The 17,902-nt window shown below is 38.8% G+C and overlaps 1 protein-coding gene across 1 annotated transcript; it reads right to left on the bottom strand.

The window, feature by feature from the left end:
- Window positions 1–11,209: 11,209 nt before the first annotated feature.
- Window positions 11,210–15,427, bottom strand: LOC105192836 (achaete-scute complex protein T3). The gene is made up of 2 exons (XM_011157090.3): window positions 13,666–15,427; window positions 11,210–11,968 (listed from the first exon to the last, which is right to left on the bottom strand). The coding sequence occupies exon 1, from the start codon at window positions 14,553–14,555 to the stop codon at window positions 13,698–13,700; it is 858 nt and encodes a 285-aa protein (XP_011155392.1). The 5' UTR covers window positions 14,556–15,427; the 3' UTR covers window positions 11,210–11,968; window positions 13,666–13,697.
- Between the last annotated feature and the right edge of the window lie 2,475 nt (window positions 15,428–17,902).

Genomic DNA, 17,902 nt, shown 5'->3' with positions numbered 1-17,902 from the left:
GGAGAGTTCCGATACCACACAGATCGACCGCAACTCTGCGCCGGTTTCACCATCGAAATTCACTTGGAATTGGTTCAGTTTGCGACCGCTGAAAATCGAGCACGTGCTTTCTTACGAGGATCGTGCATAACTGTCCAATCGTGGCGCAGAATTTTGAATTATGTTGCGTAAATACGTTCACCACATGTGTCTTGGGATGTTCGAAAGATCATTGACATTGCAGGTAAAACTCTTTCCGTGAAAGGACCTGCTCTTATTTGCGTCGCTTTGGATGGTAAAAACTCGTAAGATACATGAGCCGAATAAGATTCAGCGATAAATAAGGCCCACTCTTAAATTTATCATTTAAAAACATGCTTTATGCCTTATGCCTAAATATATTCTTAAAAAGGTGTGTCATAAGAAGTAGATGAAAAGGGACTACAGAATTCAAACCGGCAGCAACACGTTTATTTAGTGACATAAAAACTTAGAATGAAGTGGATAAATAAGCCATTTTTATAAAAATTTACTGCAAAGTTTATTAAGTATACTTAATTTTATTACAACATATTTGTAATATTCAACTTTCCAAGTTTAGAAAAAAGCATTAAAGATACTTGTCATGTTTAATAGTAGAGTAGATTTTACGGGTTTTTGTTTTTGTGATTAATCAGCATTTTAAAAGTGATTTAGAACATAATGTTTGATTCGGACTTTATTAAAAACACAAGCATTTAATAAGGCTCAATGTCAAAGTTAAATTTTTTTTGTTTAGTTACAAATGTTCTACGTAAAATATAATTTTATTTTTGAGTGATTGAAATATTTATTCTTACTTAGTTTATTTCAATATCTTCACAAATAAAATTTATAAAGAAATATAATAAATTAGGTGGACCTTATTTGGTTCAGGCTTACTAGGTGAAATTGCAAGATTAAAATTATTTCCACACAAATTTTGTATTAGTTTCATATATTATTCAGACGACTACATATTCTTATTCAGTCTCATTTTTTAATAAGGTTGTCATTTTTAGCTCGTATATCAGCAATTTTTTTCTATATGGCACATAAAATTATATGCTTTATTGAAGATGATCTCGTTTAGATTTGCATCTTAAAAAATTTATTGATAACATTTGCATAAAATTATAAAGAAACTGTTTTTATCTATTTAAGGCGTAGTTAATTGAAATTCCAAAACCTGTCTCAAGATTTTTGTTTCGTTTTGTGCCCCCTCCGATTCAGTATACATATATCGATGTGCGCGCGTGCGGACGATGTTCTCTGTCTGACGTTCATCTCAGTTTCTCCAATAATTTCTTACGGGAGCCCTCCGTTTGTTCGAGAATGATTCAAGGCCTCTCAGTAAAATCACAGTGACATTATGCCAGTCGAGCGGAGGGCGTGATTTCGGCAAAGTGGCCAGGAAAATAGCATACCGATCTCGCATTCTATTGAATTCGGACCACAAGCGGTCGGTAATTCCGCGGGTCGAGCCATCTCTCATCTCGCCTCTTCGCGCCCGTTCCGCATTACAATTTCTTCGGTATGCCACTAGCTCCCTTCCTCTCTATGCGACGTAGGGAGGTGACAAAGAGTCGCTGTCGAAGAAAGAGAATGGCAGACTGTATGGCGGCGGTCAATGTCGAGGCGTGAGACCCCGGGACACCGTGAATTGTCCTCGGAAGAAAACGCGAATACTGAATGGGAAAGAATGGTGGCCAAACGAGGCGAATTCGTCGACCCTACTGCGGTTGCACCGACGACGGTGATATGGAAACGGTGCGCAGCGAAGATCGACGAGGCTTTCTCGTCATAAAAACGCCCCTCCTGCCGGCTCAGAAAAATCGCGGGGCTCGGGGATACTGCGATAATATTTTCCTAGGATCCTAGAAAAACTCGATACTCGCGTTTGTAGCCACCGGGGATCCATCCTTCGATCTCATCTTCCCCGAAGACGAGCCACCGCTCTTCTCTCGCGCTCGGATTACCGAGGCACGAATCGCAACCGTGAAAGGATCCGATTCGAGAACGGATACGTCCTCGAGCTTGACTGTTTGTCTTCTCATTCAACTGCGCGCCGCGTTGAGTTTTCCTTTTTTTTTTTAAGACCCCATTACAGTTTCCTTATATCGCTTTGGGAGCGATAGCAACGCTTGTTTTATTAATGAACCGATATCTTTACGGTAATTTCAATTTCCGACCTATTGATCCGTAAATTCGTACAGAGACAAGTCGTACGGAGAATCCAATCGCAAATCTTCCATTTGGTTTTCTTGATTTTGCTATATACATATATATTCGTAGAACATGTATAACGCATGCTAATTGTGTATTAACATGCGTCCAAGGTATGCAGAGCGACCTCGAAAGATAAGACTGATAAAAAAATAAGCAATAATGAGTAGCAAGCGTGCGGGCAACCGTGTCGGCTAATCAGACAACAAGCACCGATCGCAAATGAGAGCATCTCGCACGTTCGGCTAATGAATAATTTTAGTATCTTAACGAAAATAGTCGACGCGGCGCGCGGCGGCGTGTCCGCAACATCGCCGAATCCTTTAATCAAGTCGTTACGCTTTCCGCACGATGCCGACATGCGGGATGATCCGCTCGTGGTTTCGACACGTGTCCGTGCGCGATAAACGAAGGATGATCGCGCTAGTTTGGGAAAGAGGAAAGAGAGAGAAAGATATAAAAATGAGAAAAGAGAGAGAGAGAGAGAGAGAGAGAGGGAGAAAGAAAGAACCCGCCGCGAATCGCCGCGTGTTGTTGCCGGGATATAAAGATCTTCTTAATTCGCGTGAGGAGCCGGCTTCCGTGCTTTTTTTAATCCACGTGGACTTTTTGCGAGGTTCCTGCACCCGGTGGTGCCTACCAACGTCGGTCGCAACGTGTATATTTAGGCTGGCATTAGGCCGTCCCGGCTTCTAGGCGGCTACTTATTAACTCTTCTTCGGCATATTGCCTCCCGTAATGCGACCAACAACTGCAACGCCTCCCTTGTGTTTGCCTCCTTTTGCCTTCTCTTATCCTCGGCTAAGGGTTCCTAATGCCACGATATCGCGTCGCGACTAATTCGCAGTCGTGATTGAGAATGATGAGCATGATGGGTCTTTGGCCGTTGCGATGAGCACGTGGATGATTGAAGAACGCAACAACCAAAATTTCTTTCGACTGTGAATTTATTGCGATTACCTTGAAACGATCGCGCTGTCGTGATTAAATTAATAGTGCGAAGTTTACTGAATGCAGCCTTGTCCCGAGAGGTTTGCACTAGCGCCAACCACAGGAACGCGTTACGTCATTCGAACACAATCGGCCTCCAGTCAGCTTGGATCGAGATACAATCGTGAACGAGAGTTAGTTCGGCAAATATTTGTATTCATTTCCGGCTTTGGAGCTTTCTCACAGAGACTGCTTGATTCTGTTCTAGAAAACTGTGGTGTCTACAGCGAACATGGCAAATCTAATAAAAATGTTCGGAAAGGAGAGAAAGAGAACGGAAAGCAAATATTTTAGTTAACATTTGTTTAAATTAAAATTTAACTTTTTCTTTCAATTAAATTTTACCAATTATAGACATTTGCAGTTAAAATCTATTTTAACTGCGAAAAAGCTGAACTTGTGTTCAAAGAATTGTTTCTATTTTTAAATACGTGATTGAAAAGGATGCACCGTTCATTTTTAATTTTTATCACACATTCAAATCTCATTAAATTCAGAAAGGGATACTTACTTTTCTTTGTTAGCGATTTATCTGGTTTTTGATTTTTTTCCCCTAAAGTTCACCAGGTGGTCCGAAGATACGGACTTCTCGCAGCTCCTATCGTTGATGCGTTTGCTTCATATAAGAGGCTGATCATTGAGCGATGATAAGGCGGACAGAATACAAAGCGTAAACAATCGTTTTTTTTTGCAAAGTCACATCGTAACCATCCGTCGTTTTCGATGAGCGATTAGAAAGTAATTAGCACCCCGATAATTGCCGATCCTTAGATCGAACCCCTGCGGTTCCTACTCATTTGGTACCGGATGTTCAATGCTTCGGAGGAGGGACCTATTGTTTTCCATTGAACACTTTCTCACGAGTGTTGCTAAGCGCTGCCATTAACTACTTGGCGTTAGTATAAGAAATTTTATTTATTACAACGGTACGCACAACGTTTGTCGCTGATACGTATCTTGCTCGCTCTCATTCTCGTTTCGGACAATTTCGAGTAAGATAAATATGTAATAAGAGAAACAGATCGGTTCGCATACCGGTTGTAAAACCACGGGCGGTCTTGTGCAACGATGTTGTGACCGAGGACAACATTGTATCTCTGTTTTCTGCCAAACAAATCCCAGAGCGTCTCGAGACTGTCGCATGCAATCGTCTGTGAGAATCGCAGACGGATGGATTTACTTGGGTAAGCACACATTGCATTATGTTCTCTTCGGCTAATGTACAAGCTAACGAGGCCGGGATATGGTTTTTCCGCGACAAAGGCGTAGGTTACACAGCGCGACGGCGCGAGGAGAAAAAGGGAAAAGGGAAGAGGGAGGACATTCATGCGTGGCCGTCTCCCCCGGTACTACCACCAGCGAAATGAAAGGGAAGGCACGGTAATTGAAGTTAAACGAGATAGCCGGCCATTCATGGGTTACGGGATCGTGACAATGAAGCTGGCTCTTGGTTGAACGGACGCCTCGGGCGACAGACAATGGCTCCGCTGGAGTTTACACCGCGTTGAGGAGTTATGCCGTAATATTGTGGCCGTCCTGGTAGTTTTCTGCCGATGTCGATGAAGGTACCGCGTCAAGTTCTCTCTCCGAGCCTCGAGTCGTTCACAAAGTCGCCTGGCCGATTCATACTGTAGTTCCGTCCCGACCTCAGTTCGTTCACCGCGTGAAATTGAAGAAGCGGGAAGAAATGATTTAGCAGTGATTTTCACTTTATTAGAAACCAATTATCTATTGCGAGTGATTTACAAGGAAAACGGATTAAAATCCAAACTTTGAGAAATTTTAAGATGCTTGCGTTTTTGGTATTAAGATATCTATCAAATTATTAAGATAGATAATATTAAATTAATATTCTCGATAAAATTATAGTAGTGGTGAAAACTAAAGGTACAATGCAGAAACACAATTAAATTGTAGAAACACTTTGCAATCGTATCTCTCTTCTCAAATCTGAAATTTAAAAAATGAATTTTATTTCTAATTAGCATTGTTTGCAAAAATCATTTACATATTTATCAATATACAATTGATAGAATTTGTGCATATCAAATATATTTAATCAGTGAGAGAAACAAAATTAGTTTGTGAATGATATTCGGAAAGCACGGTCTATCTATTTGGCATGTTTCCCGATTAATTATTTAATGAATCAGCGCTTGCTAAACATTGATACTTATTCATTGTTACAATCGGACATGCAGTGAATTTGTGTAAATGCGAATTGGATTAATAATAAACTCGAAGCAGGCGTGTATGAGCGTAGATTGCATTCTTTCCATTGCGCTTTAAAAGTCATAAAAAGAAAAGAAGAGCCAAGGGAACCCAGAGTTGAGATGACCTAAGATCGCACCTTCTTCGTCGCGAGCAGATTTTTCCAGAGATGAGTTATGACACCGAACGAAGGATTACAAGATTGATTTTCCTGTTCGCAGTGGTAGCCAGGGATCTCCCGTTGCGATCTCCTGGAAGCTGTAAACTTACCGCGACGCCGAGATTGAAATCTCGGATCTTTCACAACTCTTTTCTGCTTATCGTCGAAACAAAAGTGAGATTTCGTGGAGAGCGCGCCGCAATCGTGTTTCGGGGAAATAATCGATGAGCCGGCGCGAACGACATCGGTCCGGATGCTCGGGAGGAACGGACTGTCGTTTACTTATTTTTCATATGAAGGAGCTCTCATATGTTTTCAAGTAGTCACCCGTTTCTCGTTAACACTCTACGTATTTTACGTGTCACGCTGTAGAAAAGATAGATAGGGACGTACCTGAAGTGTCGAGTCAAGATAATAACTCTTTTTATCACGTTAATGTTCTTGAAAATTGCAAGACAAACTAGAAAAAACTAACTACAGGAAGTATATATAAAACAAAACGTTTTTTTTCTCTGTCGTTAACGTGTTCAATTAATCTCTGATTAATCTCTGATTAATTGAACACGTTGGAAATTATTGCTACGAAAAAATGATTTTACACTCGGATGTTGGATTCGTCGTGATGATGCACATAAACGCATCAGTGTAAGATCGTAGACGTCTTAATGGCAGCCAAGACGACTGCTGGGCGGGTTCGCCGAGAGCGATTGGCGCGCGATCGTTGATTTCATCCCGGGCGGTATCTCACTCCCCCATCTTCTGCGGTCGCACGTGAATTCTTCCCTGAAGAGACGCAACATCCAAAACGCGTTTCCCGGGACGACGCTATTCGGCCGAGCTCCACGAGCTCTACGAGCTCCACGACCACCCACGACTCGAACGTGGCGAATCTGTGAGACGCGAGCGGGCACGAGTTCTCCCGTTTCATTTTTTTTCCCTTCTCGTCCTTCACTCGACACGACATCTCCCCGGATCCTCATCTCGGGACCCGAGAAGCCGCGCTTGAATGACTAAATGGAATCGAAGTGAAATGGAACGACCGCCCGTGTGTCATTCACATTCGTGTGTCACGTCTCGCTTCTCCCGGCTCCCGAAAAGCCGGTCCAGAACGATGATTCCCGGGCGACGAAACGCGACGGTGCCGATGACTTTCGTGACTTAAGCCTTTCTGGCTGTCATGCCGCCATAATTATGCATAAAAGAACTGAATACTCTTTCTCTCTGAATGACTTGGCAGCAGTCGAACACGCGGGATAAACTGTCTCTATTACTGACACAGCATATTATTATATTATCATGCCACACTAATGCATCCATGCGTGTATTCGCATAATTTGATATGAATTTATAATGGCTCCCGAGATCACAAATTTAGCAGTATACATAGGTGTTGGCAAATAGTATTATCTGCATATTCATATTGTATTGTAGAATGCGTTATAATTCAATGGCGTTTATTCTAAAGATTATGACGCTGGGTAAATTCAATTTTTATACAAGCAGCATAAATTTTGACGAAACGTTCACGTCGACGATGGTCGCAATAACGTCCGTGGTAGAAAATCTCTTTCCGAGTCTCGATTATTCTTTACGTTTACTCTCTACGTAATGTCGTAAGATATTCGGGCATCTTTTTTGTAGCAATTTGTGAGAGGCTTAATAGTTCGCGCGGGGTGTTTCTTTGTCGTCTTTTCGGCCATTACCCCGTGGCGTCTCCCTTCGCGCATCTCTTATTACGTACGGAGCCGTGTGGAGTGTGCGTCCGGAAGCAAAATCGAAGAAAACGATACCACGCCGGGGTGGTATAATGCTTTCCGTGGCACAGCCCCCGGCGTCCTTTCTCACACTCTCTCTTTCTAACGGAACAGAACGTGGTACAGCGCGTCGGAGCGCGCCGGATCCCGACTGACCTGTGGAAGAGTTGGAAAGGAAACTTGCCTCTAATTATCCTGTTGGGGCCATATAGTAGCCGCGTGAGTGCACGCGTGCGCTGCGCCGCGTACATACGTGAGTGCGTATATGCGAGTGTGCCTATACGTGCGTGCGTGCGTGCGTGCGTGCGTGCGTGCGTGCGTACGAGTAACGCTGACGCGCGATCGAGAGGAGGACCGGACTTCAAGGAGAAGGGCGGCTCCGACGGCAACAGAATATATTATAGACTCGTTCCTTTCGACTTGCGCCGCGCCGGGCTGAAATCTCGCTCTGGGTTTCGTGTTAACTTAAGTGTCCCTGAAACGGACTTTGTGGGAGAGCGCGGCGTGCGTATGTGCCGCACGCACGCGGTCGCCTCTTCTTCCAGTTGACCTCTTAACGGTCGATCTCTTTTTTCTTTTTTTTTTTTACGCGATCCATCCGGATGTGGATTATGGATTGTTATGAATTAGTTTTGTACCGGGCTACGCTCTTAGGGATAAGCGAATGGTCACATTGCGGGGACAGAATAAATTACTGCGTAGAAAAACCGGAGCGAAAAATTGCGACGGGTATTGTATGGATTTCTATGCAATAATTACACGCGAAGTTACGTAGGATATCGAAATTAAAATTTTAATAAGTTGGTTAATAGCAATAAGATTATTTTTTGCTTTTTTATTAGAAAATAGAAGTACAGAAAAGTTTGTTAAATGGAAATTAATATAAATGACAAACGTTAATTCTGTGATGAGAGATTTTAAGTATAATATTTCAAAACTTTTATGCTTAGAAAATGATATCAAGATATATTTGAAAAGATTATTTATTGATTTTATAGAACAACGATCAATTGGTTGTTTTTGTTAAGGGTTCTCACAGTTAAACGGATTTAAAATTCGTCATTGGTTAATTCGTTATTAAGGCAGTTCACGTCCTTTTAACTTATTGCACTGGTAAGCCAGGCTTACGGTTCAATCCGTCGCCGCGTGTCCTCTTAAACCTCTTGATCTATCCTCTTCGTGTTCTTGGTTTGTCGAAATATGTAGATAAGATATAAGAGAATATAAGGCAGGACACAGATAAAATTGCGTAAAATTTGCCTTTAAATATATTAAATTTGAAGTAAGACAAAATTAATAATGTATAATCTATATTTAAAATTCAGATATATTTCTTCAGTACTTAAAATATTATATTTTTTAATGTGACGTTTTTATGGCTCGCAGTGCCATGCTAGATTGACACGTCGCATTTTTTGCAAGTCATTTGTGGCACATCGAAATCTTTAATGCTAATTCAGTCGTTTTGCGGTTTCGAAAATCGTGAGGCAGCCAAAGGGGCGTACGACAGGGAAATTACTGTTATTCCCGCGTATTATTTACTCTGAAATCTGGGACCATAGAGACACTAACAGGAATATAATCGTTAGACTAGTTCTTCTCTGCGCTATGATATTATTTGCTTCTTGACAGAAATGACTCTTTTAATTTTTCAATTTCTATGATTACCAATTAATATTTTGAACTGAGATAAGTTGACATTAATACATGCGACACGTTTTTGTTGCGTTTTAACGATAGATAAAATTGTGATGCGTTTCACATAGTATCGGTCATCTCGAAAAATTTAAAAACTTTATATCAATTTAAAAATCTTTTTATATATAAATAATTTAATATTACTTTCATTATTTCAAGATTTTTTGTTAGATGTTAGAGATTAAAATACATAATGAAAAAAAATTTGGAAAATGTGTTATTTTAAGTCCTCTCTTACAGTCGCTTGTTGTTATTTAATTTGTAGAAACAGTTGTTCAAATACAAAATTATACATGTATTATAATTTTAAGTATATGTATTTTTCTGTAAATTGTGTACAATTATTTTACATCCAATTCTGCAGGTGCAGAAAATTTTTTATTTTGATCCTTAATTCTGATCCTTTTATTTTGATTTTATGATTCTGCGGGTGCAGAGTTGGAATTTATTTAAAAATATTATTATTCAATTTTTAACCATGAAAATGAAGAAGATGAAAAATTTTTTGTACCTGCAGAATTGGATATAAAATAATTGTACATAATTTAATGTGGAATACGGGGCATTTAAGTTCATAATAGACGCACAATTTTGTTATGAATTTGAATAGACATTTTATTTACGTCACAGTATCAAGTATTTACAAGATTAAAAAAAAATTAGAAATTTACGAATGCATCAAAAATGCGAAATGCAATTATAAAGTACGTTTGTGATGTATGTTCGCGATTGATTTTAATCGCTTGTCACTTATCCCTTTCTCTTTCTTCTTTCTTATGACTTTTTAGCATTAAAATTAAGATTATTTAAATTTTGTCTCTAAAAATTAATAGTTATAAATAATCTTTAATTGAGAGATCAAATAAATAGATAATTAGAAAGACAAAATAGATATATATATAATACATAAGTAAATTAAAAGTATTTTTCAAATATTATGTAAGAGGAATCAAACCAAATATTACGGAGTTGGAATAGGGTAGTTTGATAAATAACAATCCTGAATTATTCGTAACGTCATTCGTTATATTTAACAAATCGTCGTTAAATCTTATTACAATGTCTTTTTTTTTATTTACAAGAAGGCACTGCCGATCGCGAAACGTCGTCGATCGATTCGCTCCGGGCGAGAATATAAGTCCGCTCGATTATGTGTGATTCATCCATTTTTCTTTCATACATAATTTTCATACATAACTTAGGATGCTGTGTATAAATAATTAGTGCTGTCAATAGTTAGGTACACAGGCATTTTGAATGTTACTTGGATTAGCCCGCGTATTACTTCGGAATATCAGATTTATTCCAAATGATTAGGAAATATTAAATGAATATTAAACAACAAGATTACATCTCGATTACGTCTCTCATACATATATATTCATATCTGGAAGAAAGATAATTCATGAAAAGGCACACTCAATCAGAGAATAATATTATATTTTAACAAATATAAATATTTAGTATTACTCCCTGAATGTTTTTTTGTTATAGTTAATGCTATTCAATTCCTATTACGCAAACATCTATATGAACATATATAAGCTTAAAAGTAATGTCATAACATAGTACAACACAGTTTTTATTATTACCAGTTTATGTGTATTTAGGCATATTAAATGAATCTATAAAGAGGAAAAAATAGAAACTGGTTATCCAGATACTAAAGTTCTGTTCAAAAATAATGCGTCGTGATGTAATGTATCCGAATAGACATGTAATTTCTTTGATCGAGTAATGGATAGATACTCGGAGATTACTTTGCTCATGCTAACAACATTGTAAATAATTATTACATAATAGTGTAACAGCATAGTTATAATTATAATGTAAAAATAGTAATAAGTATGTAATGCAGTTTTATAAAAAGTAATTAATCATATTAAGTAATCGAATACACGGATAACGTCCGAAATGTCCAGATACCTGAATACTGACAGCACTAACGCTTACATTGGCTGACATAGCTAATAATTCTATAGAATCGCTATGGATTGTATAGAATTACCGCGAATTAATCACTTTAATATATATACATATATGTATAATATTATAAAATAATAATATAAAGTAATACGATATATAATACAACATAATATATAAACGTAAATGTAATATATAATATATATAAAATTATTATTAATTATTTCAATATACACAATAATAATCGAAATACCTGTCGATGGATCTCATTTTAAGAACAATTATCTTAAATTTTTAGGGAACTATTCGTTGAAATGTTTCGATTGAAAATTACATGATTTTGAGGGAAACATCTTATTAATTTATGGAAGATTTTATCTTATTCAAGCATTAAATAAAATTATGTGATTTTTTATGCAAGTTGATTTTTTATGTTTTACATGTAAGAATATTAAGATAACGTAAATAAATTGAATGCACTCCATGTTATATTTTAACATTTCTCCGTATTTTACGTCTCCCTTGAAACCATGCTACTTTTGCTTGAAATAATTTTTATTGAACAATAAATAGTTAAAAAATGATTTCAGGACGTTTTCTTTTTTTCAAGATGTGAGCTATTTTGAATAAATAACTGTATAGGCGCGCCCTATCTTATGTTTAATTTTTGGGTGATGAAGTGTGAGGAAATATTTTCATCATAATAAATTACGAAATAGAAAGTTAACATAATTAGAAATTGCAATGCATTTGTCATATACTTTTGAACTACTACTTGTAATTGTACGCTTCCAAATTTCGTTCGATATTAATGTATAATTCTAGAGATAATTTCCAAGAATTTTTTGCATTTATACAGAAAAGGACAACATATTACACATAGTTTAGATGACAAAATGCAAAGTAATATGACTAGATTATAGTTAATGCAACAGCCGCTTTCTTCGTTTACCTTTGTTTCTTTTATTTTTGTCTTTGACTCCACGCGTACCTTTGCATTTGGTCATTGCTGCAACAGAAAACAAAGAAAAATTTATTAGATAAGTGTATTTCTTTCTCTCTTTCTGTCTTCATAACATTATTAATAGTTGAGGCAATAATTTTTATTTTATCAAAGAAATTGGTAAAAATATTAATATATAAATATACGTTATATACTTTGGACGTTATGTACAAAACTTTATGCGAATGATGCGAGTAAAAGGAGACATTCAACGCTTGCGCTTTCAGTGTGATATCGATTCCTCCGAATAGATCGCGGGTTTTTCGTTGGCAGAGGATGATAAAAAAGAAGTCCTGCAGGTATACGAGATGGAAGAAGCAGGGGATGATTTCAGGTAAGGGCGGTTTTACTGCAAAGGAGTCCTGCACGTTCTTCATGGGCAAAAGCGAGAGAAAAAGTGGAAAGGAGTGGAGAAGAGAGAGAGGACGTACCGGTTCAAAAACCGACAAACGAGGGACGGGAATATCTTGAAAGATGCATTCAGGTTAAACGCGGCAGACGAATTCGTCCTCGTGAAAAAGAGAGGTGGAACGGGAGGTGGATAAAGAAAGATGGCGACAGGGGAAAAGTGAGAGACGAGGATAAGGGAAGATACTCACGCGCACACACACACATACAGAAATGTGACGAGAGATCTGAAAAAGTTACGTCCGTCAAGATTATACCTAAAAGCGAGCTTCGAAAGGCAATCAAATTTCTTCTATTCGCGATTCGTCGAGGTCTTTGAACTAGAAAAGGAGTTCACGAAAAATCTTTCTCGAAGAAAATCCTTATAAAGAGTACTTTGACATACGTTGAACTCTAGGTTATGTTTTTCAAATATTTTTACTTTAATCTTGCTACATTTAATAAATACTATTTCATCAATGTTATAATCTCCAGTGAAAAAATTGAAACAATCCTTTATTATGTCATTTTTATTAAACGGTGACGTTTTCGAGCTTACTTCACAATGTGCATATCCAACCGAAAAAAGATGTTCCTCGATGATCGGATCGAGCGACTTGGAAACGCCGCTGAAGGACGAGAGGCGGGGTGGAGTTGGAGAAAAAACGGTAGAAGAGGGACCGACACTCACGCACACACATATGTGCATTAACGTACCGTGAAAGAAATCGCGGTACAAAAGCGTCGCTCCTCGAATGTATACGCGGTGCCCCTCTGAATGGAGTCTGCGATTTGAATGGTTTCAGCGAGGGTTCGTGCGCGTCATTGTGAGGGGGCAAGGTCACAAATTTACTCGGAAATTTCTTTAAGCTTCCCGGTAACGTAGCCAGATATTCCTTGTACGTTTGTCAACTGGCGAGGGTGGCAAATACAGAAAAATTATTTTTTCAATAATCGCGATCAAATACGAATGTGTCGGTGACGTCCAATAACAAAAATTAATTATTAATTCTCAAATTATCTTGAAAATTTTGGTAATAATGTTATCTAAAATATTTTACTTAAAGACGCTCATTCAGACATTTAAAAATAAAGATAATGAAAACGTGCTGATTAAAAATTGCAGTGAAATTACGTTTCATGTCACATCACAAGTGAGATTTACAACTGAATCACAAAAAATTTTTTAGTAAAACGACATAAGACTAACAATCACAAGTAGAACACGCGATACAATTCTTTAAGGTCACAAGACCTTGCAATGTGAATGACCCGCAAGTTATAATTACAAGAGAAAAATATATCACGACACTAACCTTCAGAAGGCAGGGATCCGACATCGGCATCCTCACTGACTCTGTTGCCACCAGGAAATGACATCTAGCAACTCTTCATCTTCCGGACTCATTGGCTCGTAATTGTCATAACTGTCGGAATGCGTTGCGTAAAGGGTGCCAGAAGTGCCATAACCTTGACTTCCAGCTGACGAGGTTTCGGAGACAAAGCTTGGAGTTGGTGAACTCGACGCTTCCGAGCATGTCGTCGGGACAAAAGTCGTCGGACTCGGATTCTGCCTAAGGTGTTGATGCCGAAGGTCAGATCCATGTGGACTACTGTGATGATGGCTCTCTCCGCTGATGCTACCTCGTAATCTTAGTTCCGCCGAATGATTAGAGTCAGAGCCTACTCCGTTTTCGGGCGAGTTGGAGGACGTTAAAGAAGTGGACTCGGAACTACCATCGTGCTCTTCGAGAAGACGTTGAAGACTCCTGATGTATTCCACTGCCATTCTCAAGGTCTCCACTTTGGATAGTTTCTTGCTGCCGGCTCTGGATCCTCCATGAGTCCCAGCAGTACTACTTCCCAGTGCCTGCGCCACTGTCTGCGGTATGTGTTGTCTCAGAGTGGCGAATCCGTTGTTTACCTGCTTCACCCTGTTGCGTTCACGCGCGTTTCGCCTAGCCACCGAAGCAGGCTGATGCGGTACCGCGCCGTAAGGTCCAGTTGCTTGTCCGTAAATTTTGGTTCGCTTACATCCGTGTTGTAGAGTACTGCCGTTCGTTGGCATACTGTTGGTGGATACAATCACGTTGCCGCGATGGGTCTGCGCGCTCGAAGTGGCGTGAAGGCCGTGATGGTGATGCTGCTGCTGCACACTCAGCATGATGGGCAAGACGCTCTCCTCCTTGGGCCCCACTAAGGTCATATCACGGGTCCGAATCCCCCACTACCCGCGAGCAGGAATTGTAGCAGCGCGTGCCAGGCGACCTTCGTGCGGCGTACACTGCTCGACTTATCGAAGAGAAACTTCGTCGTGGTGAAGTCGATGCGAATTCTTAACACCTCGTAGTACGCGCGATCGTGAAAGTGAGAAAAACAGACGAAAGCGTGTGGTTACTCGACCGACCGAGAAGAAAAGCGTGGGAAGAAAAATTAAACCGCACCCTCGATGCTCTCGGTACGATTCTGGCTCCCGAAATGCCTAGCCAATGAGAGTTCGGGCCTTATATAGCCAGGGCGGGCACGCGCCTATCCCCACTCGCTCTCGATCTCGGGTCCTAAACCCCCGTTTTCTCCCCTTCCCCCGTTTTACCGGCCCGCAGCGCCTCATACCCCTGTGATTCCCCACTACTGCAGTCCCAAAGGCCCTACGTTGCCCGAGATTCTCATCTCCGATCGTCCTTATACTGGTGCGCCGCTACTATCCCAATCTGTTTACCGATTTACCTTTCGTAGCATGCCGCGTTGTTATCAATATGATAGGACTTATCGTCGGCGTGTGCCGTCAAAGTAGTTGACGGACTGATAAGTTAACTTAATGTTAGAAGAAGATAAATCGAAAGATGTGGCTTATATATATTTCTATTCTTTTTTTATTTCTATTGCACATGAGTAAGCAATTAACTCTTATGTGTATAAATATTAAATATATTATTTTGTTATTATGGGCCGTTAGCATTTTGAATGCATCTTCTGGAACGCGCTCTATAGTTCACTTTTTTCCAAGTCCTTTTTCATATTTAAAAACACAGAATTGCATACATCATATGCACTTAAACCTGACTTGAAAATATGTATCTTACAAAAATAATAATAAAAAAATCTGTGTTTTTTGATTAAAAAAAGAATGATAAATTTACAATTGCAATGCAACTTACAATACAAGAAACAAAGAAAAGAAAGAAATAGAATAGAAATTTTGATTTCACAATCACTATTTAAAAAAAAAAACTTTTTTATAAGTTATTTATAAATAGAAATTGATTCGCAATCTACGAAACATTTATTTATAAAGAAAATAATTTCTTAATCAATAGTTTAAATGCAATAAGGCCCAATGTGTATATATCCAATTGTGTCTTGCAATTCTCGTGTGAGAGACACTGGCACGCACATATGAAGGGTCCACATCCCCACCGGTCTCGCGGTGTCTCGGGGATCGAAATTTGAACAGTTACCGGGAGAAGGAAAAGCTGGTCCGGGGGCCAGAGCAAGTAGACTGAGCGGGATAGCGAGAGAGCGAGGTGTAGAATACACGACAAGGACAGAAGACGCAAAAGAAGAAGAAGAAGAAGAATGATGAGGAACAAGGAGTGGGAGGAGATGGAGAGGTCTGCGGCTGTAGAGAAGCTGTGCAGAAGACGAAGAGGTATCGGAGGAGGGTAAGGGAGCCCGGTGGCACGGAACATACGAGTACCCGAGACAACTGCAACAGTGGGGAGAAGCAGCGGCAGAAGCGTATAGCGATGGGCTCAACTGTGGCACGTGTCTTCATTTTACGTAGCACGTAGTTTAATATAAGCGCATTGCAAAATATTTGAAAAATTTATGAACATTTTTAAAATTTTAATAAATGATATATCGTTCAATCGTAATCGTTGAAATCGTAATTTTTTTTATAAGTAAGTTGTATTTCAACGATTTACTGGGGGAAAAAAATCCAGTTTCTTTATGAAACATGAAGAGAATCAAATCAGAAGAAAGGAGTAGATGATGTATAGGGTGTAAATATGTATAGATGGAAAATTTTCTCATTTTGATACCAGTCCGTGTGAAAGAATTAAAACCAATGATATTGCGTTCACTGCCTTCACTAGTAAAGAAGACATGTATGACGACAAAGGGGAAGGGGAAGAGACGCGAGCCGTCCTCCCTTCCTCACATTCGTGGCGCGCGCCTACTCCCATCCACCGGCTCTCCCTCCTTCCATTCGTCCGGTTTTATCCTCCCCGAACGGAGCGTGTGTCTGCATACATGCGTGCATGCGTGTATGAGGGCGCACGCGTTCTTGCTCGGGCCTCGTGCTTAAGGGCGTTGTGTGGGGGATGTGTGTGCGTTCATACACGCGTGAGGAGTTGTGCGTTCCTGTATGCATACGCGTCTGTACGTGTGCGTGCTCGCGCGTGGAACAGGTATATGCTCTCCTCGTTTCTTTTTTTTTCTCCCTTTCGATTCTGGCGGTTCTTTCCGTCCTCTTCGCGGGTCTGTCTTTCTCCTTGTCGAAAAGGCGACGCGTGAGGGAGCGTTATAGGACGGTAGGGTCTCGCTGGACATTCCTACGAATAAATAAACGTCAGGCGGATGCTCGACGGTTTGGATAGATAATAGATGCGCGCTTTGAAACCTTCGATAAGGATGTGTAGGAACGCGAAAGAGATAGTGTGTCTCGATACGCTGGAAATGCGGATGCGTTCAAGCGCGAATGAGTGAAATGTTAACAAAAATCGCATAAGATTTAATGCACAGTATTACAAAGTTGTAAATTTTACGTTAACATAAATTTTTAACTATTATATATTTATAATCTTTATTGAATTTGTTTTGGTATGAAATTTATTAATATCAAAAGTCTCTTTACAAGGTCAGGAAAGTTATTTTTTACAATAAACTTGTTTGTTATTGTTATTTAATAAATAATGATTTGTTACTTTTTTAATAATAGACAAAACAAAATAAAGTAAAATAAAAAAATGTATTTTTTACATATTTTTTTGTTAAATACAAAAAATACAATTGTATATCTTAAATCAAATAAATAATTCTTAATAAATTTATAAATACTGCAAAATTTATATTTCACCCTCGATCTTATCTTTAAAAATTTTAATTTGATCATTTCAAATTCAATATTGTTAATATATACTCGTACAATGCATTTTTTCATTTCTTCGTGCATCTCAATATTGTAAAGATTTTGAGACTAAAGTTTCTACTGTCATCTATTTTTTGAAAGGAAGGACTTCAAGAAATGTTTTTGTTCTTTTACCCAAATTTGTTTATCCATGTTGATGCCTTAAAAACTTTAAAATTATAATTTGTAATTGTTTTCAACGCTCTATGACAATGAGAGATAGTAAAATATTTTGACATGTATTTTTCATTTTTCATCATTCACTGTTAACATTTATTAATTCTGCGCACATGGAGATAGAAATAAATGATAAAAGTTATCATGTACCTTCAATATTTTGATTGTTATGATTTTGATTCGATGTTTTCAATTTATTTTCTACCACTGCCGACTAGATTTTTGAAAAAAATAACTTTTTTATG

The sequence above is a fragment of the Solenopsis invicta genome, chromosome 8 (assembly GCF_016802725.1).
Source record: "Solenopsis invicta isolate M01_SB chromosome 8, UNIL_Sinv_3.0, whole genome shotgun sequence".
Lineage (NCBI taxonomy): Eukaryota > Metazoa > Arthropoda > Insecta > Hymenoptera > Formicidae > Solenopsis > Solenopsis invicta.
Note: the sequence above shows the minus strand (reverse complement) of the source record. Positions and strands in the feature narration are given on the sequence as shown.

Coding starts and splice junctions, on each gene's coding strand:
- LOC105192836 (XM_011157090.3), bottom strand. CDS start 14,555: ATGACCTTAGTGGGGCCCAAGGAGGAGAGCGTCTTGCCCATCATGCTG.